The sequence below is a fragment of the Caretta caretta genome, chromosome 24, assembly GCF_965140235.1.
Source record: "Caretta caretta isolate rCarCar2 chromosome 24, rCarCar1.hap1, whole genome shotgun sequence".
NCBI classification, from domain to species: domain Eukaryota; kingdom Metazoa; phylum Chordata; order Testudines; family Cheloniidae; genus Caretta; species Caretta caretta.
The window spans coordinates 17,992,877-18,013,672 of NC_134229.1; the positions used below are offsets into that span (position 1 = coordinate 17,992,877).

A 20,796-nucleotide genomic window follows, 5' to 3' on the forward strand; every position below is an offset into this window, starting at 1 on the left:
TGAAATAAATGCTGATTCTCCTTCAGTGACTCCAATGGGAATTACTCCTGATTTAGAGGGGAATTGGGCCCCATTGACTCCAATGGAGTTACTCCTGATTTACACACCTCTCTCAAAGTTCAGCTTTCAATTCTTTTTAAAAGTTGGCCTCTGGCTGCTCTGGGTGCAGAGAAAACCTCAAAGAGATGGCTTGAGTGTGCCAAGTGCAGTGACATCTGCCAGAGTTTGCTGAGAGCCTGAATCCATCCCTGGAGGGATGCTGCCTGTAGTATGATGGATGCAGCAACACTGAACAAGAATAAGGCACCCAAGGACTTGTCTACCCAAGAAAGGCTTTGCCAATACAACAATATTGGTAGCGCTATGCTGGCAGAGCCCGGTGATGCTTTCCGTGGGTACCCAGGGCTGTGAGTCACTTCGCTATCAGCATGAGGGAGCCTTGTCTATTCCTGCCAGTGGTCAGCTCCCCAACTCCTCCACCAACAGGCAACATAAGCTCTCCTCTCTAGGCCTTGCAAGCCCTGCTGTTATTTACAGGTTAGCAATAGGCACATCCCAATCTCTAAGCCTTCTGAGCACCCCCCCTGGAACATCCAGCCCCGGGTCCACTGGATGCTTGCAGGATTCTGCAATCTGCTGCTTCCAAAGCAGCAGCAACACCCCAGCTTACCAGTTCCACCTCAGCTCACAGCTCCACTTGAACACCCAGCACCTGGACACATTTATAGCGAAAATTAGTGAAAGTTTATTTACCAAGACACAGAACGGAACATAAGAACGGCCATGCTAGGTCAGAGCAAAGGTCCATCTAGGCCAGTATCCTCTCTGCTGACAGTGGCCAGTGCCGGGTGCCCCAGAGGGAGGGGAGGGATAGCTCAGTGGTTTGAGCATTGGTCTGTTAAACCCAGGGTTGTGAGTTCAATCCTTGAGGGGGCCATTTAGAGATCTAGGCCAAAAATTGGGGATTGGTCCTGCTTTGAGCAGGGGGTTGGACTAGATGACCACCTGAGGTCCCTTCCAACCCTGATACTCTATGATTCTATGAATAAACAGAACAGGGAATCATCAAGTGACCCATCCCCTGTTGCCCATTCCCAGCTGCTGGCAAATAGAGGCCAGGGACACCGTCCCTGCCCATCCTGGCTAATAGCCATTGGTGGACCAATCCTCCATGAACTTCTCTAGTTCTTTTTTGAACCCTGTTATAGCCTTGGGCTTCACAACATCCTCTAACAGGGAGTTCCACTGTGAAGAGATACTTCCTGCTGTGTGTTTGAAACCTGATGCCTATTCATTTCATTGTGTGGCCCCTACTTCTTGAGTTATGAGAAGGAGTAAACATTTACTCCTTATTTACTTTCTCCACATCAGTCATGGTTTTAGAGACCTCAATCATATCCCCCCTTAGTCATCTCTTTTCCAAGCGGAACAGTCCCAGTCTTATTAATCTCTCCTCATACAGAAGCTGTTCCATCCCCCTAATCATTTTTATTGCCCTTTTCTGAACCTTTTCCAATTCCAATATCTCTTTTTTGAGCTTGGGCGACCACATCTGCACGCAGTATTCAAACTGTGGGCATCCCATGGCTTTATATAGAGGCAACATGATATTTTCTGTCTTATTATCTGTCCCTTTCCTAATGATTCCTAATGATTCCAAACATAACTGGCTCTGTGGATATGGGTATATATATATATATATATATATATATATATATATATATATATATATATATATATGTGTGTGTGTGTGTGGATAACTAGCCCCCAAGTAGCCCAATCTATTTATGTAAACAAATTTTTTATTAACACTACGGTCTACTCCTTTAAAAAGAATCATTCCCTTGAATATAATTAAATGATGGATGTTAGCAGCATAGATCTATAACAAACAGATTTTGGCAGCCAAATTGTTCAGATTGGCTTAGGGTTATGTTCACTGAAGGGTTTATACAACTAATTATGATAAATACAAAAGATTAAGTTGGAAGGAGGTTTCTTGTGTTGCTGTAAGGATTTGAGAGTAAACATCACCTCCAGGAAATTCACTAATGATATTTTTCAGAGGAACAGCCGTGTTAGTCTGTATTCGCAAAAAGAAAAGGAGTACTTGTGGCACCTTAGAGACTAACCAATTTATTTGAGCATGAGCTTTCGTTAGCTCATGCTCAAATAAATTGGTTAGTCTCTAAGGTGCCACAAGTACTCCTTTTCTTTTTACTAATGATATTCAAGTTCGTGAGATTCTGCCCCCTTCAGAAATGTTAAACAATAAGTACAACAGGAGATAAGAATATTTACCAGCTGGAAGAGAAGGAGATACAGCAGAAAGCTGCAAAATGGCTGTATCATAGCCTAGAATTCCTCCTTACAAGTAATGCGTTAAGAAGCTCAAATAACCTGGTTGGCGCCTGACCAAAAGGACCAATGGGGAAAGAAGACACTTTCAAATCTGGGGTGGGGGGAGGCTTTGTTTTGTGTGTTCTCTTGGGAAGCAGAGAAGCATCAGGTCAGAAAACTCCTTCTCCTATAAATCAATCCTGAACCAGTTTCTAATATTACAAAAATAGTAAGTAAAGCCAGGTAAGGTGTGTTAGATTATCTTTTGTTTTAGCTTGTGAATTTTCCCTTTGCAAGAGGGAGGTTTATTCCTGGTTTTTTTGGTAACTTTGAACTAAGCCTAGAGGGAGTTCCTCTGTGTTTGTGATTCTTTTGTTACCCTATAAAGTTATCTTCCATCCTGATTTTACTGAGGTGATTCTTTTACCTTTTCTTTAAATATAATTCTTCTTTTAAGAATCTGATTGGGGTTTTTAGTGTCCTAAAAACCCCAGGGTTTGGTTTACCTATTTGGTTGATATATTATTCTCAAGCCTCCCCAGGAAAGGGGGTGAAAAGGCTTGGGGGGGGGGATATTTTAGGGAACAGGAATGCCAAGTGGTCCTTTCCCAGATTGTCTAAATCACTTGGTGGTGACAGCAGCATACTGTTCAAGGACAAGGTGGAATTTGTGCCTTGGGAAAGTTTTTAACCTAAGCTGGTAAAATAAGCTTAGGGGGTCTTTCATGCGGGTCCCCACATCTGTACCCCAGAGTTCAGAGGGGGGAAGGAACCATGACAGGCTGCTTGAGGGTAGCAGTTGAGGGGTATCAGAGTAACAGCCGTGTTAGTCTGTATTCGCAAAAAGAAAAGGAGGACTTGTGGCACCTTAGAGACTAACCAATTTATCTGAGCATAAGTTTTCATGAGCTACAGCTCACTTCATCGGATGCATTCTGTAGAGAATCTACAAGATCTTTTTATATACAGACAAAGCATGAGAAGATGCCTCCTCACACCCCACTCTCCTGCTGGTAATAAGTTGAGGGGTAGCAGCTCCTGAAAAGGTATCTGGGAAAAAGGTCCCATAAAAGCATGACCCCACTCTGGGGAGAGTTGGTAAAATCCTGACATTCACAGGGGAATCAGTGTTTCTGTGTCACAGCCTATGGGCCTGACCCAAAGCCCATTGTTGGCACAGGAATAGCTCCCACAGACACGTGGGACTAAATGGTAGAATAAAGGGCCACACTGGGGTACTGCCATTCACTGCAAAAATAGCGAGTTGGAAAACATGGGAAAGGTTGAGTGTAATTTAAACACTATTTGTGGTGTGACAGCACGTTTGTTTCTTCCCAGCAGGGAGAGGTTCCAGGTGGTCATTCTGCAGCACTGCTCCTGCAGCCAGAAACCCCCAAAGTGGGGCTGGCTGTGGGGATATTTAACCCCTGAATGTGCCTGGAGCAGCCCCCCCCCCTCCCCTGCCTGAGCAGCTCTGTGTCTACTGGTGTGCCAAGGGGCTGCTCCTGCCTTTGTACATGTCGCCATGGGAAGGTGGGGGCAGATCATGATGAAATCTGCAGCAGGCATCTCCTGACCTAAGCCCAGAGCTTCTTCCCCTGACCACTCCCTGAGTGTGTTTGTGCCAGGAATGAATCTGAGAAACTGCTGCAGAAGGTCCCAGCCCTGCTGTTGGCTCTGCTAGATCCACCTCTGCATTCCTCTTGGCTGAGCAGAGAATAGCCAGGGAGGAGAGGGGCTGGGCTGGGAGAAGAGCCAGCAACATTGCTCGGGCAGGGGAGGGGAGGAGCGAGTCCTTCCTGAGTGAGCAACATTGCTTCAGCTGGTGGTAAGAAACTGGGGGGGGGGGGGCAGGAGACCTCCCCTGGGTCCCTTAAATGGCACCCCTGCTGGGAGCCAGGATTCCTGGGTTCTCCAACTCTGGGAGCAGAGTTGGGACTAGTGGTTAGAGCAGCAGGGTGGGAGTCAGAACTCCTGGATTCTCTCCCCAGATCTTGGAGGTCTCATGGGATAGAGCACGTGAGGGCAGACCTTGCAATTATAGTGCACCCTAGTGAAGTGCTTATGTTTTTCTTGGAGATCTGTGTCTGTACTCTGACTCTGCCCAATCCTGTTTATCTTATGAGAGCTGATTTGATTAAATTCAAAGTTGCTGCAGGAAATCTTTTCAGAGTACTTTTACAACAATCCAACCAAACTCACTTTTCTCAGAACCTGACTGTGCCCGAGGTCAGTCAGGCATTGGTCAAGCTATTTTTAACATTCAAGAATCTGGCTTTGCGTTGGTCCCATCTTGCTGCTGTAACTAGGGAATGCACGTTCAGAATTGTGATCTGGACTCTGATACGTGACAATTTGCAAGAGACGTTTGTGCTTTCACTTCCATTCTGACTCAGACGGAAAGCCACAGAGGGCAGAGACAGAAAGAAGGAGACCGAAAACCAACATTGTGTTCATTTGCTTTACTTCTCCATGTAGCTCAGACTAACAGAGGCATTTGAGACTGGAAGGTAAGACCATCTCCTCTGGTTTGTGCCTTTTAAAATGATTCTGTTACTATATTTAATCACTTGCTGTTATTTGCTTAAAAGCTGAAGGGTTTGTTTAAAATGGCTGCGTGGCCCTTAAAAATGGCTGCCCAGTGTGAACACACACTATGGATTTCACAGCTCTGAAGCCTGCTCTTGAATACACAGCTGGGGCCTGCTGTTGAATCTTCCATCTTGTTAGATTTTGTCAAAATAACCAGCTGGGTGTGTGTGTTGTGTGGGTATCCTATTTCTGTGTGCAATAGGGGTAAAATGTTCAAAAGCACCAGAATGATTTAACTTTAGGATTTCCAACTCTGACTGAAGCTATTCCACGAGACCCCCCCGTGACATAATGTAATTTTCTTAAAATATCCTATTAAAATCTCCCGGACTTCTTTCACTAGTCACCGAGAGAGCGATGCTGGTTCCGGGAGACTCCAGGCCAATCCCAGAGGGCTGGCAACCTTATTTAACTTAGGGTCAGATCTTCAGTGGTTTTCAAACTAAGGTACACGAGCTCTCGTGAGAGGGTAGGTCAGAAAAATCCTGTCATGGCGGACAGCGTATTTTGTTTAATAAGATTTGGCAATCTAATCACAGATATATTATGACCCTATCTCAGCTGAAGGTATGCATAAACTACATTATTTGGAAAGGGGTTCGCAGCCTAAAAACTTTGAAAACCGCTGTTCTAAGGTATTCAGGTTCAAGTGCGTCATGTTGCACAATACTTTCCATTCTAATTTCCTCTTTTCAGACCTTTGTGACGTTCCGAACCATTGAATTTTGGGGGTACAGAAATGATCCATGCTTAGTTATCCCAGGGAGTGACAGTTTTTATTTTTAAGACACATCCCTTCAGCTGTTTCTGCATTATAAAAACACTTTTCCTACCGCGTAAAAAATATTTTGTTTTAAAAGAGAGAAACTTTAAACTGTGGTACAGGCATATAGTAACTCATTGCTAAATTTGGGGGCACAAGGAAGAACTAGAACTAAGAAAGCTGTGATTTTTTTTTTTTTTTTGTAAAAAATGCCTTAAATTCTTATGTTCACAGAGGCCTCTTTAAATAGCTCTGATTGAATAAAGGGCCCTTAGACAAGGCATAAATGTACACTGTAACACAAAACCTTGTAGCAATAGTAACCTCTCTGTAAAATAACGTTACACACAGCATTGGTTAATATATTTCAGTACAAAATATTTTCATCAAAAACTGGCCATTTTTCTAAAATGAAAATTTGTATATATATGTGAAATGTTTTGGATTTTTTTTCAATGAATGTGGCAAACAAAACAACCGGGAGGGGGGAAATTGTTGAATTTTTAAAGTTACCCGTTCTCTTCTCCCAACTCCCATTTTTCTGGGACAAATTGTAAAAAGGGGGAGGCATCAAAAACAGCCCTAGCAACAAAGGACCAAAACCTGAAAAAACAAAACCAATTCTAAACTGGTAATTTCCTATAAACATTTTCTGAAATAAGTTACTTCCATGCTTTCAAGGCTGCCTCCTTAATTATCAGTGTAAAAGTCTGTGTAAATAACAAGTAATAATAATAATAACAACAGATAGGAACAATTCCTGAGATACTGTTTTCTTTTGAAGCAGACAAAATGCCATTGATATAGAAATACTTAAGGTTACTGTGAGAGCTGGAAGGCCAAGAGATATGGCTTCTGCCGTGAGAGAAGCCTTGACGTTTTCCGAAAATGCTGAGCTCAACATTGCCGTCATCGGGGAGTGCGGCTCTGGGAAATCATCCTTCATCAACGCCATCCGGGACCTGGATGATGAAGATGAGAATGCTGCAATAACCGGAGTTGTAGAAACAACACAAAAGCCAGTTCCATATCCATTTCCCACACACCCTAATGTGACCATATGGGAACTGCCGCCAATTGGGAGCCCAACCTTTCCGGCAGGCGGCTGCCTCCAGCAGGTGAATTTCAGCTGCTATGACATCTTCATCCTCATTACCTCGCAACGGTTCAGCTTCAGCCATGCCGACCTGGCCAGGAAGATCCAGGGGATGGGAAAGAAGTGTTATTTTGTGCGCTCCAAAGTGGATGTGGATTTGTACTCTGCCATACGACGCCGGCCATCCAGCTACAATGAAGAGAGGATCTTGCAGGAGATCAGAGAATACTGCTGCAAATGTCTGCAGGAGGAAGGGCTGAGGAACCCACAAGTTTTCCTCATCTCTGTCTGGTATTTAGGCAAGTATGATTTTCACATCCTGCAGGAGACTTTGGTGGAAGAGCTCTCCAGTGACAAAAATCACTCTCTTGTTCTTGCCCTGCCCAACTACTCTGAAAAAATCATACAAAAGAAGAAAGAAGCCCTGGAGCACGGGATTTGGCAGGTAGCTGCTGCATCATGTGTTGGAGCCCTTGTTCCTATTCCAGGTGTCTCTGCTGTTTGCAATGTTGTTGTCTTAGTAAAATACCTCAGGATTTTCAGCAGGAACTTTGGTCTGGATAGAGACTCCTTCACCAGGCTCTCAAAACGGACACAGAAACCCAGGGAGGAACTGGAAAGAGCTATTATAAAAACACGAATGGCTGAAGAGATAACCCAGTCTTTTGTCATCACATTACTGGCCAGTTTTGCTTTAGCGATAGCGTCTTCTGCCTTTGTGTGGGTACCTGTCATTGGTTCTGTCATATGTGCAGGGATTTCTTATAAAGCTTCCTACAGAACACTGCAGTCATTTTTGGAAGATGCTGCAGAAGATGCTAAAAATGTGCGGAGAACGGCTTGGGAACGTGAGCTTCTAGCTACAGAAAGAGAAAGAGAGTCCTCAAAAAAAGTCAATTAGCCAAAAACTTGACTTTCCATTTCCCAGATTCAGCTACCCAGCTGCCCTTAGTTTGTTTGGTTCTTATCTTTAGGAAAGGCAGGAAATACCCAGAAATAAGGTATGGCCAAAAATATCAGTAGAACATGTGGTGGATAGCAGGACTTGCGTATAAAGGCAGCCAAACCAGCCCCTATAACACTGTTATTGAACTGGGCATTCCCGTGGAGAGACGGCCAATTCAAACCACCTGGGGATCTGGTGTCATGCCCACAGCTGCCCCTGGCCTAGGGATAGAGTCAGGGACCTGGTATGGGACATGAGAGGGTGTGGGTGTTTTAGGGAGTCCCTGACATAGAGGAGTCTGGGATGTCACCCAGGGAGCCTGTGAGGGGAAATGAGGGGGTACAACAAGCCCTTGGTGTGTACAATGAGTTGTGCCAATAGGAACAACAAAACATGTGATCCTCTAGTGTATTTTATGGCAACTTGCGGTGAATTTTTCTGGTTAGTATAAGAACCATATTCATAGACACCCTGTTGCTCTCTCACTCATTACCAATATTGATACATGGATTCTGCTTGTATATGTTTTGTAAGAACTTTCAAATGCCCGATCTACAAATCTTTATCACTGATGCCTTTACATAGGTAGCCTGTCATCTTGTCAGACTTTGAAATACAGGTGTACCATATATGGCAGGCTTGATTCTTCAGCTGTCTTGTACTATATGTGCACATCGTTACTGGTATATCATTGTGTAAACCACACAAATTGTACCCACTCTGTGTTCTACAAGCTGGTGTGAGCCAGGAGTAACCGGATGGACGTCAATCAGCCTGTTTCAGTTACACTGAAAGAGGATTAAGGCCCCGTCTACACTATGGGTGCTACAGTGGCAGACACTGCGGTGCCATAGTGTAGATGCTTCCTACAGCGAGGGAAGGGTTCCCGCCCCCCCCACCCCCCCATCAATGTAGTAAATCCTCCTCTCCAACGGGCAGTTGCTAGGTGGACAGGACAGAAGAATTCTGTCTACCTAGTTGCATCTACGTTGGGAGTTATATCAACCTAACTACAGGGCATAACATTTTTCACAGCCCTGCATGATGTTTGATCTAATTTTTAAGTGTAGACTAGGCCCGAGACTAATTAGTTACAGAAAACTAAAGTGACTTTACTCCTGAATGAGATCATCCACATGGGCATTTAACACACTTTATCTTATGCACGGGGACTTCGCTCATTTACTTGATTTTCATTAACTTTTCTGAGCGTTATCCACAACCTCCACCATTCAGGACAGCACTACCTAACCCAGTGAATGCAGCTTCATTGGCAATCTTAACTTTGTATATCCTGGTTTTTAGAGGTTTGAGCTCAGCTGAACTTGATGTTCTGGAAGGACACAAGATAATGCAAAGTTAAGGTAACCCAGGGTAAGGTAGATTTTTGTCAGAGAATTCTTAGTTTGTTAGTTTAAGAAAGCAAACTGGTTCTTTCCTCACATGTTCTAGAGAGCGTTTTATACTCCAGCCTGGCAGTATTCAATTTTAATTTTTGTATCATTTAAATTGGCAATGCCAATGGTTATTTTTAAGCTTTTTTTTTCATTTTTATCTCTTTAATTTTTCACAATTGAGGGAAGTTATGGTGGGTCAATCGGGGCAGACATTAATTATGACAGAAGTTCCTGAGATTCAAAACACAAATTGTGAACATCGCTTGTCAAAATATACAAAGTAAATATCCTGGAATCAAACTGTGGTAAGTTCTTTACATTTCCGTTTATTATCAGCGGAAATATTTTTCCTTGGCTTGTGTATGTACAGTGAAATTGATATTTACCGACATTAACTCTGATAAAAATCGAATCCTTCCAAGCCAAACGAGTCTGGTGTAGTTACAGTGGTACAATGCCCCAGTGTGGATGCTGTTATACAGGTGTAAAGGTCTACATGGGGAAGGTATTTTTGTATATCTTTAGGTTTTTTTTTTTTCAGCATAAATTACCATGTGTCCACACACAAAGGATTTTTTTTTTTTATACTTTAGAAGTGACTCTGGTTTGGAATAAATGATATTCCTGTTAGTTTCATGTGGATGCATCCCCATTTCAAATTAACTGGGGAGGAGGAGACAGTGATGGGAGCTCCCTATGAACTGGGGGGCAGCAGGACAGGAGCGGGGGACCTCCTGAGACTCAGGGCTGGGGCACTAAGGGGGTGCCTGCTCCAGAGTAGGAAAGGGCATCCTATTCCTGGGCAGCTGGTGCTTGGTGTATTGGTATCCCCTACCCCCTGCTCAAGTGCCTGTGCTCTGTCCCACCCCCAACCCTACACTGTTGGCTCCTAGCTGGCATATGTGCTCCTGCCCTGCCCCCAGGCTGGGTGTCTCTGCTGGGATCTGTGGTGGCGGGAAAGGGGGCAGAGACAAGAGTGGGACCTGGAGCTGGCTTCCAGGGAGCAGCTAGAAGAGCAAATGCAGGATTCAGGTCCAAGCCCTGTCATTTTGCAGTGTGGACACAGCTAAAGTCTGGGTTGTGACGCAGTATGGAATGTGGGTGACCATTTATAATGTATGATACCAATTTTACAAAATCACAAAGAATCTTATAAAAGATATGCCATGTAAGGCATCCGTGGAAAAGATACCATTTGCTAAATATGATAAAGCTTGTTTATATATATTATCATCTTCGTATCGTGGGTTGTAAATATGTGTGGTATATTGATATCTTTCAAACCTGTGCTGTGTATCTGGCTGACACCCCAAGACACATTGGTATCAGCACTACCAGCCTTCTTAATGGCCCATCAAGGGCCATCAGCTGGACAATGAGCCCATTGAGAGAAGCCAGGGGCTATGCCTAGGAGTCAGCAGGACATGTAAGGAGATGCCTGTGGACAGGGGACTCCAAGAGCTTTTCCATGCCCATGTGCTCGGAGCTTGTGTTTGGGACAGAGGATGTACAAGACACGTGGCAAAGGATATAAAAAGGCAGCTGTATCTTCTCCATTTTGGCTTCGACACGGCTTCTCACCTCTGGAGCAACTTCTCTGCACGCTGCAGCTCTGAACAAAGATCTGTCAGGCCCATCCAAACTTTGGGTGTGTTCCAGAAGAACTTTACAAGCCAGCAAACTCGCCAGTGCTGCAAGGAACCTGATCTCTGGACTTAGAAATCATAAGTACGTATCTGATTTCTTTCACCCTTTAACAACTCTCTTCTCTTTCTTTTCTTTAATAATAAAACCTTTAGTTGTTAGATACGAAAGGATTGGCTGGCAGCATGGTATTTTGGGTAAGATCCAAACTAGTATTGATCTGGGAATTGGTTGGCCTTTTGGGGATCAGAAGAACATTTTGTATAGTGAACAGTTTTAAGTAACTTCTCACTTTACTGGACCTATTTGCTGACTGGGAGGCTGAAACTGGAATGCAATAAAGGGGGCTGTGAGATTTTTTTTTTCTTTTTTTTTTGGCTTCTTGATAACCCGTGTGGGGGATCAGGCGCACAGCTTGTGACTGGCTGGTGAATCTAACTACAGAGTTAACCACCAGTCTTGGGAGAATCTGCACTCCTTTTTTTGAAGCCTGCCCTGACCTTGGCATTTTCAGTGTGGGGTACCTAGGCACATGGGTCATCAGACTTGGGTCTGGAAAGTCCACCAACACTATTGCACAATCCCCTGGGGCTCTGCTTCCCAGTCCTTCAGTCCCAAAACATCCCCCTTGCTTCCCAGGGACCAGATGCAAAGGAGAAAATCCAGCTTCTGTTTCTGGGGTGACTCTCTTTTGCAATATTACCGCTGGAAAAACACTGCCCCAGCCCACGATCTTTGAGACCTGGCAAACTCATACCAGCGTTGGGCTGCTTTCAGCTGGTAATAAACTCACAGCAGTGTTGCATAAATAATATACAGCCTTGGATTGCTAAACCATGCTTTTCTTCGACAAATAGCAAAGGGAGAGAGGCTGGACAGAGAAAAGATAAGGCAGGGAAGAAAAATGGCACACTGGGGTAAGGGGGGAAAGGGGAGATGAAGTCTCACATCTCAAGTGGTGTTCAGGAGTTAGCTGGAACTGGTGGAGGTGGCATTGTCATCTGGACCCCCCTCTCTAGCCCGCTTTGTCAGGGCATCTCTCAGGATTGGGGTGAAGAAGGTCCAGGGCCCCTGGAGACAAAATGAAATTCAGTCAAGACAAGTGCAAAGTATGACACTTAGGAAGGAAAACTTCAGTGCAGAGCTACAAGCTGGGGAATAACTGACCGCACGGTTGTACCACTGAAATGGAGATCAGAGTGGATCACAGATTGATTGGGAGCCAGCAATCTGACACAGTTGTGAAAAAGGCTGTTATCACTGTGTGGTGTATTAATGGGCGTGTCATAGGTCGGACATGGGAGGTCATTGTCCCGCTCTGCTTGGCACCAGGGAGGCCCCAGCTGGAGAACTGGACCCAGTTCTGGGTGCCGCGCTTTAGGAGAGATGGGGACAAACTGGAGAGAGTCCAGAGGAGAGCAAGAGAAATGATCAAAGGTTCAGAAAACCCGACCTGTGAGGACAGGTTACAGAAACTGGGCATGGTCAGTCTGGAGAGAAGAAGACCAAGGGGGTACCTGAGACCAGGCTGCAAATATGTTAAAGGCTGGTTCAGAGAGGCCAGGGATCAAATGTTTTCCATGTCCACTGAAGGTAATATAAGGTACAACAGGCTTTATCTGCAGCAAGGGAACTGGGGGCTGGATAGTAGGAAAAAATCTCTAACTCTCAGGTGACAAGTTTCAAAGGGGTAGCCCTGTTAGTCTGTTTCAGCAAAGACAACAAAGAGTCCTGTGGCACCTTAAAGACTAACAAATTTATTTGGGCATAAGCTTTAATGGGCTGGAGCCCACTTCGTCAGGGCAGTTCAGCTCTGGAATTGGCTTCCAACGGCGGCTGTGGGATCCCCATCACTGGATGGTTTTAAGACCAGGTTGGACAAATTCCCACCAGGGCTGGTCCAGGTTGCCTCAGCGCTAGGGTTGCCAACTTTCTGATGGCAGAAAACTGAACACCCTTGCCCCGTCCCCTTCCCCAAGGCCCCACCCCCTGCTAACTCCATCCCCTCTCCCTCTGTCGCTCACTGTCCCCCACCCTTGCTCACTTATTCATTTTCAGGGTGCAGGAAGGCATGAGGGCTCCAGATTGGAGCCAGGGATGACGGGTTTGAGGTGTAGGAGGGGGCTTTGGGCTGGGGGTGAGGCCAAGGGATTTGAAGTGCAGGAGGGGGCTGCGGCATGAGGCAGGGGGTTGGGGTGTGGGAGCGGGTATAGGCTCTGGGCTGAGACTGTGGGCTCTTGGGTGAGGCCAGAAATGAGGGGTTCAGGATGTGGGAGGAGCCTCCAGGCTGGGGCAGGGGGTTGGGTTGTGAGAGGGGGTATGGGCTCTGGGTTGGGGTAGGGGGGTGGGGCTGGGGATGAGGGGATTAGGGTGCAGGAGGGGACTCCGGGTTGGGGCCAAGGGGTTTGGAGTTCAGGAGGGGGCTCCAGGCTGGGGCATGGGGCTGGGGTGTGGGAGGGGATGAGGGGTGCAGGTTCCAGGCGGGGCTGACCTCAGGCAGCTTCCAGAAGCGGCAGCATGTCTCTCTGGCTCCTAGGTGTAGGGGCGGCCAGGGGGTTCTGCGTGCTGCCCCCATCTGCAAGCGCTGCCCCTGCAGTTCCCATTGGCCATGGTTCCCAGACAATGGGAGCTGCAGAATTTAAACTATGGGGAATCAAACTCATTTGTGATTTTCATACAGAACTTCTTTAATATGATCCAACAACACCACACACACACACACACACACAGAGAGTCCAAGACTTACACACACACAGTCCAAGACTCATGATCACACACAGACACACACAATATGAGACTCATACTTGCATACTCCCAGAGTCCAACACTCACAATTACACACAGAAAGACACACAGTATCTGAGATTCGTGATTACAGACAAACACACACGCACACGACCATTTTCTCCTGTCTGCTTTATTCCGTTAATCCCACGAAAGGGGAAGTGAATCCGAGCGGGACATGGGAGCCTTTGGCAGGGGGGCACCCGCCCGCCACCTGCGGTGTGGTTATCCAGGGCCACGTGGCACGGGCGTGGGGATCAGGAGAGGACCTTCGCCAGCAGGACGGTAACAAGGGCTGGGAGGACGAGTCTGGCTGGTTCTGGAGCCATGCTGGCCACATGGGAGGCTGGTCTGCATTCGGCCGTGGTGAGATCCATACTGAACCCCCCGAAGGCCCCTTTGAACCGTTGTATATTGGTGCAGGCGGACTCGGTGGCGCAGCCTTTCATGGTGGTGTGTATGGTTGTCCCACCTGTGGGGGACCAAACAGCGGGGTCAGTGTCTAGCGACCTATGACCTCTTATGGCTCTGACCCTATACAAACACCCTCCCCCTCCTCCTCTGCGCCACTCCCTGCTGCCCATCTAGACCTGCCCCCAACAGTCTCCCCCCCCAGCTCTGATATAGTCTCACTCTGTGGACACCTGGGCAAGTCATGTAGGGCCCTGATCCCCAATGAACTTTGGAGCAGGCCTGTGTTAGTCCCACCATTCACCAGGCAATGGTGTAGCTCACTGATGGTGTCAGAGCTGGGATCCCTAAGAAGCTCTCAGTCAAGGGGTCTGTACAGAATCTGGCATGTCAGTGGTTTGATCATTGGCCTGCTAAACCCAGGGTTGTGAGTTCAATCTTTGAGGGGGCCATTTAGGGATCCGGGGCAAAAATTGGGGATCGGTCCTGCTTTGAGCAGGGGGTTGGACTAGATGACCTCCTGAGGTCCCTTCCAACCCTGATATTCTATGATTCTATGATTCTATGTCGGGACTCCCAATTTCAGCCGGAGGGTGGGGGGGCATGCAGCACCTTGCACAGCGGGGATCCCCGTCTCAGCCAAGGGGTCTGTGCAACATCCGGATCAAAAAGGTCCCGATCTCAGTTGGGGCATCTATTGTACCATTCCACAACCAGTAAGAAAGAAATCTCTCTGGGACCTCCAGGTCAAACCAGCTGGGGGATTTCTGCAGGAGTCCCAGGGACAGGGTGTTTGTGCCATCACTTTTCCTGTATTATTTTGATTTGTAGAACAGCAGGCTCTGGAGACAGCATGGCAGTTTGGGGCCCCATTGTGCAGGGTGCTGTGCATAGGACAGTATCCCGTCTCCGCCAGTGGCCAGCACTAGATTCTGCAGAGAAAGGATCAAAACCGCCCAACGTGTGGGATAATCTCCTCCTCCTCTAGGTCTCGTCCCATTGCTAAGAGCTAGAGCTCCCCTCATGACCTGAAAGAGGAGGGTCACTATCCCCGCCAACATTTTTACGATCATTTATTCTGATCTCTCTGATTAGCCCACAATCCCTTTTCGAATCTTGCTCAACTCTTGACCACAGCAATTTCTTGGCTGGGGAGTTCCATGGACTGATGGTTTATTGACTGGGAAATGTGTTTCCTTTCATCAGAATGAACTTGTCCCTTTTCAATTTCATTGAACATTCGCTTACATCCTGTCCTGTGACAGCAGGCGGGCAGGAGTCCTCGATCTCCCCGCTCTCGTGGTCAGTGACATTTTTCAGCTGAAACTTTTTTTCAGTGAAAAATGCAAATGTGACCACTTGGGAACATTTTGCAAATTCAAAGTCGCCCAATTGTTTCAGTTGGAAGAAACCCCCATAAAAAAACAAACTCTGGGGGAAAAAATAGAAACTTTTCCCTCTTTTGGTTCAAAACAACTTTTCCTTCCGACATTTTATTTTTTAAAAAATTTTAAACAACTTTAACAACCCCTCAAAATCAAAACCAGATGTTTCGTTTGACCCAAAATGAAACTTTTTCTGACTTTTCAGTTTGTTGAAAGTGCCGCCCAAAAATTAATTTTGATTTCACCCGAAACAACTATTTTCTCCCAATCTTTTGGTGTCGGTCTAGAACTAAATTATCTATCTATCTATGTATCTATCTATCTCCCTTATCACAATCATAATTTCATATGTTCTATCACGTCGCCTCTCTTATTCCCAAGGAAAAATAGCCCCAGTTGGTTCCCCTTCTCTCCGCAGGTTTTTCCAGACCTTCCTTGTCAGCTGTCTCCAAACCCTCATGAATTCTAAAATGAAACCCCAACGGGTGCGTAGGGGAAACAGAGGTACAGTGAGGAGAAATCATGGGGACAGTATCCAGGTGTGCCGAGACTCTGCCCAATTCTTCCCCATGGCAGGAGATTGCCCGTGTGTGTGGCTCCCTCCTGGATGGGGAAATCTGAGCGGAGAAACAGTCGATTGGCAATTACCACTTTTCACGGTGCCGCTGACGTGGATGCAGTGGGTCTGGGCTCCTGGGCAGTCGATGATCTCTTCACTGCAGTGATGGGAAAACAAAGAGTAGCAGGCTGGGCAGCGGAGGCCGTTCAGGGTGGTGTTAGCCGGGGACGCTGGGAAGAAGCGGAGCAAACGCAGTCAGCTCGGGGGATGGGACGCAGGACGGGTCGGGGCCGGGAGAGCAGCTGGGGGCTGCACAGCTCAGCCCCGGGGGCCCCCTCCAGGGGGCGCTGTAACTCCGGGGAAGCCGGGGGCAGCAGGGGCAGGGGAGGGGTTTGCAGCAGGGAGCTCTGGACCCCGCCCCGGGTGGGGCCAGCTGGGTTGACACCTGGGGGCAGCCTAGAGCCCCGCCCACTAAACTCCACCCAGCCAGGGGCTCAGTGTTAGTCCATGGGGCGCCCCAAAGGATTCTTTCATAATCCTTTTTCCATCCTCCCAAAGAGACCCCTGCAGGGGTCAGGAGGAGGAGAAGGGGACGTGAGGAAGGGGAAGAGCTGGAGGGAGAAGGAGCAGGGAGACGGAGACGGAGCTGGGTACCGGGAAAGGAGGCTGTATTACAGGCCTGCCCCATACAGCAGGCGGTGCTCGTGCTCGTGGATATCCCGTTCCCCAAAGTCATTAAAACAGGATCGAGGCCGCACTGGCTGGAGGACACACAGGTCTTCATGAAGGTCGGACTCTTAATCTTGCCTGCATGGGAGAAAGAGGAGATGAGGCTTCATTCCCTGGTGTCGTCGTCTCCGCCTCCCCATCGCAACTCTTCACGTGTGTGATCATGATCAAGCTAAAGATGCGGAAACTGAGGCATGGCATACAGAAGGAATGACTCAGCCAAGGTCAGTATAGAACCAGGAGTGCTGATACCCACTGCTCCTTCCACCCCTCAACCTAACCCTCTCGATCTCTCTCCCCTTCCAGATTTGGAGATAGAACCCAGGAGTCCTGGCTCCCAGCCCCCGCTATTCTGACTCACCAGACCCCAGTCCCTTCCCAAAGCCAGGGATCAAAGCAGTACTGAAGTCCTGGCTTCCAGCCCCCTACTCTAACCCACTAGATCATGCCCACCTCCTGGTACTAGGAAGAGAATGAAGGAGTGCTGACTCCGAATGAGACTGTGTTCGGCGCTGGGTCAAGGTCTGGTGCACCCACCTACTACGGTTTCTGTTTTAATGATCCCACAGGAATTCATATGTTCACTGCAGACTTGGACTCTGCCCGTACAGCTGCCATGTGTGCTGACGCAAACCTCGCACGAAACACAGGTCCCTGTGGAAGGAAAGGCAACACGATGCACCTGGGCACAGCCCTCACTCCACTCTCTCCATCCCCATTGACTCCAGTGCAGCTACGGGCCATTGACCCCAGCCGGGATCTGGCCCTGAATTTCTTGGGTTTGTGCCAATGTCGTCCCTCCCTCTATTGCAAAACCGAGTGAGGTAGCTGAGAAAGGGGGAGAAATCTTTCCCTCTCCTCGAGCTCGGTGGGAGCTGGAGGTCCCCATCTCCCCAGAGAAGATTGGTGGGGAGAATTTCCTCCACACGGGACAGGTGGTGAGCAGCCCCCCAGCCCAGGGGCAAGATCTCAGTGCTGGGGCATATTTCACCCCGGGGAGGAGAGCTGCTCCCCTCCAGAGCGGCTATTCCAGGGTGGATCTTTTTCTGTCGGCACCGGGCAGGGGTCCAAGACCCCCGAGAGCCCGTTCTCACCTGTCTCCAGCAGGGCCGAGAGGAGGCAGAAGAGGAGAGGTGTCCTCATGGTGCCGGGGACGCAGCCGGACGGTGCTGAGAGCCGGGGGTCTCTGACGCAGCAAAGGCCGGGGCTTGGCAGTTATCGACAGAGGCGGGGGCGATGTTGCAATTGGTGTCATCCTGCCCAAAATGGGAAGCGGGGAGGATTTTGGCTGATGGCCTTGGGCTGTCAACACGGAGGCCCCCCAGGAAGGTAAGGGCTGGATGCTGTGTTCGTCACACGCCCGGGGGCTGCTCAGTGCACGGCCCTGGGTTTGACTCAGGCCTGGGGCACTCGCGCCGTGGGCCAGGGTGGCGCCTGGGAGGCGGTGACGGTGGAGTGGGACGAGGGGGACCCTGGCACTGGGGAGAGTGCGGGGGCATGCAGAGCCTAGGGGTGCCAGGTTTGCCCAGGCTGGCCCCTTCTCTGGGGTAGCTGTCCCCGGGAAATCTGCCAGGATGCTCTGTGCACACGCCCAAGCGGCTGGTGACACGGGCTGAGGATCATCCCGGGTGTCCTGGGTTTTTGTATCTCAGAGGTAGGAACCCTAGAGCCCCTGGCACTGGGGGGAGGGGAAATGGGGGGCACAGAGCCATTGGCACTGGGGGGAGGGGGGATGGGAGGGCACAGAGCCCCTGGCACTGGGGGGAGGGGAATGGGGGCACATAGAGACCCTGGCATTGGGGGGAGGGGGAGTGGGAGGGCACACAGCCCCTTGCATGGGGGAAGGGGGACTGGGGACATGACAGATCCCCCGGCATGGGAGGAAAGGGGGCCCTGCTCTATTAATTTAGACAGACTAAGCAGGCTGGAGGGGTTGGCCGATCCCTGTCATTGTCCAACATTAACTAGTGTGAAGCAGGGTGGGGGTTTGGCACACGAGATCCCCACAGACGGTGAGTGCGTGATGCTTAGTCCCGTGGCTGGTCTCTCTCCCCAGGGTCCCTTCGGTTTGGGAACCCGAGAGGGAGCGGTGGGGCTAACAGCCTGGCCCCCCCGCTGGTTTGCCCGCCGATTAACCCTCGTGTCTGAGACGCCGGGCGCAGGGCGTTGACTCCCAACACTCCTGCTAATACATCCCAGAAGGACGTTCCGTTTTTTTGCAGCAGCATTACTGTTGACTCATATTCAGCTTGTGGTCCACTGTGACCCCGAGATCCCTTTCCGCAGTACTCCTTCCTAGGCCGTCATTTCCCATGTTACATGTGTGCAGCTGATTGTTCCCTCATAAGTGGAGGACTTTGCATTTGTCCTTCTTGAATTTCATCCTATTTACCTCAGACCATTTCTCCAGTTTGTCCAGATCATTTTGAATTTTAATCCTATCCTCCAAAGCACTTGCAACCCCTCCCAGCTTGGTATCATCCACAGACTTTATCAGTGTACTCTCTGTGCCATGATCGACATCACTGATGAAGACATTTAAAAGAACTGGACCCAGAACTGATCCCTGCGGGACCCCACTCGTTATGCCCTTCCAGCCTGACTGTGAACCACTGATAACTACTCTCTGGGAAAGGTTTTCCATCCAGTTATGCACCCACCTTATAATAGCTCCATCTAGGTTGTATTTCCCTAGTTTGTTTATGAGAAGATCATGTGACACTGTATGAAAAGCCTTACTAAAGTCAAGATAGACCACATCTACCACTTCCTCCCATCCACAAGGCTTGTTACCCTGTCAAAGAAAGCTATCAGGTTGGTTTGACACGATATGTTCTTGACAAATCCATGCTGGCTGTTACTTATCACCTTATTTTTTTTCTAGATGTTTGCAAACTGATTGCTTAATTATTTGCTCCATTATCTTTCCAGGTGCACACGTTAAGCTGACTGGTCTATAATTCCCCCAGGTTGTCCTAATTTCTCTTTTTATGGATGGTCACTAGATTTGCCCTTTTCCAGTCTTCTGGAGTCTCTTCCGTGACTTTCAAAGATAATTGCTAAGGGCTCAGATATCTCCTCAGTCAGCTCCTTGAGTATTCTAGGACACATTTCAACAGGACTTGGTGATTTGAAGACATCTAATTTGTCTAAGTAATTTTTAACTTGTTCTTTTCCTACTTTTGCCTCTAGTCCTACCTCATTTTCACTGGCATTCACCATGCTAGGCGTCCACTCGCCACCAACCTTCTTGGAGAAAACAGAAACAAAGACGTCATTAAGCACCTCTGCCATTTCCACGTTTTCTGCTATTGTTTCCCCCCTCGTTGAGTAATGGGCCTACCCTCTCCTTGGTCTTCCTCTTGCTTCAAATGTATTTGCAGAATGTTTTCTTCCTACCCTTTATGTCTCTAGCTAGTTTGATCTCGTTTTGTGCCTTGGCGTTTTTAATTTTGTCCCTACAGACTTGTGTTATTTGTTCAAATTCATCCTTTGTCATTTGACCTAATTTCGCTTTTTGTAGGACTCTTTTGATTTTTAGATCATTGAAGATCTCCTGGTTAAGCCAGGGTGGTCTCTGGCCAGACTTCCTGTGGTATACTTTGCCCTTAATAATGTCTCTTTGAAAAACTGCCAGTGGTCTTCAATTGCTTTTCCCCTTAGACTTGCTTCCCTGGGGATCTTACCTTCCAACTCCCAGAGATGGCTAAAGTCGCCTTCATGAAATCCATTGTCTTTATTTTGCTGTTCTCCTTCCTACCATTCCGTAGACTCATGAACTCTACCATTTCATGATCACTTTCACCCAAGCTGCCTTCCACTTTCAAATTCTCAACCAGTTCCTCCTTTGTTGTCAAAATCAAATCTAGAACAGCCTCTCCTCTAAAGGCTTTCTCCACCTTCTGAAATAAAAAATGGTCTCCAATATAGTCAAAAAACTTGTTGGATAATCTGTGCCCTGCTGTGTTATTTTCCTATCAGATGTCTGGATAGTTGAAGTCCCTCATCACCACCAAGAACATGAGGTTGTTCTTATTTGCTGACTTCTCCTAATTTGGTAAAAACTGCTCTCTGATGTAGCTAATCCCTACAGAGAGGTTTCACACACCCTTTGGCGTAAGAAACTGCTACGTAGAAGAATTTGCTACCT

At 47.9% G+C, this 20,796-nt stretch overlaps 2 protein-coding genes across 2 annotated transcripts in view; one reads left to right on the forward strand and one right to left on the reverse strand.

Moving 5' to 3' along the window:
• Positions 1 to 10,948, forward strand: part of LOC125626078 (uncharacterized) — a 35,181-nt gene extending 24,233 nt beyond the window's left edge. Inside the window, exon 9 of the mRNA XM_048828768.2 lies at positions 6,480 to 10,948. Within this exon, the coding sequence (XP_048684725.2) occupies positions 6,480 to 7,692 (1,213 nt within the window). The 3' untranslated portion in view covers positions 7,693 to 10,948. The remainder of the gene's footprint in view (positions 1 to 6,479) is intronic.
• A 2,759-nt stretch (positions 10,949 to 13,707) lies between these two features.
• On the reverse strand, positions 13,708 to 17,901 carry LOC125625593 (phospholipase A2 inhibitor gamma subunit B). Its single transcript, XM_048827862.2, has 5 exons — positions 17,741 to 17,901; positions 17,184 to 17,300; positions 16,572 to 16,724; positions 16,007 to 16,147; positions 13,708 to 14,034 (listed from the first exon to the last, which is right to left on the reverse strand). The coding sequence occupies exons 1-5, from the start codon at positions 17,787 to 17,789 to the stop codon at positions 13,820 to 13,822; spliced, it is 675 nt and encodes a 224-aa protein (XP_048683819.2). The 5' UTR covers positions 17,790 to 17,901; the 3' UTR covers positions 13,708 to 13,819.
• Between the last annotated feature and the right edge of the window lie 2,895 nt (positions 17,902 to 20,796).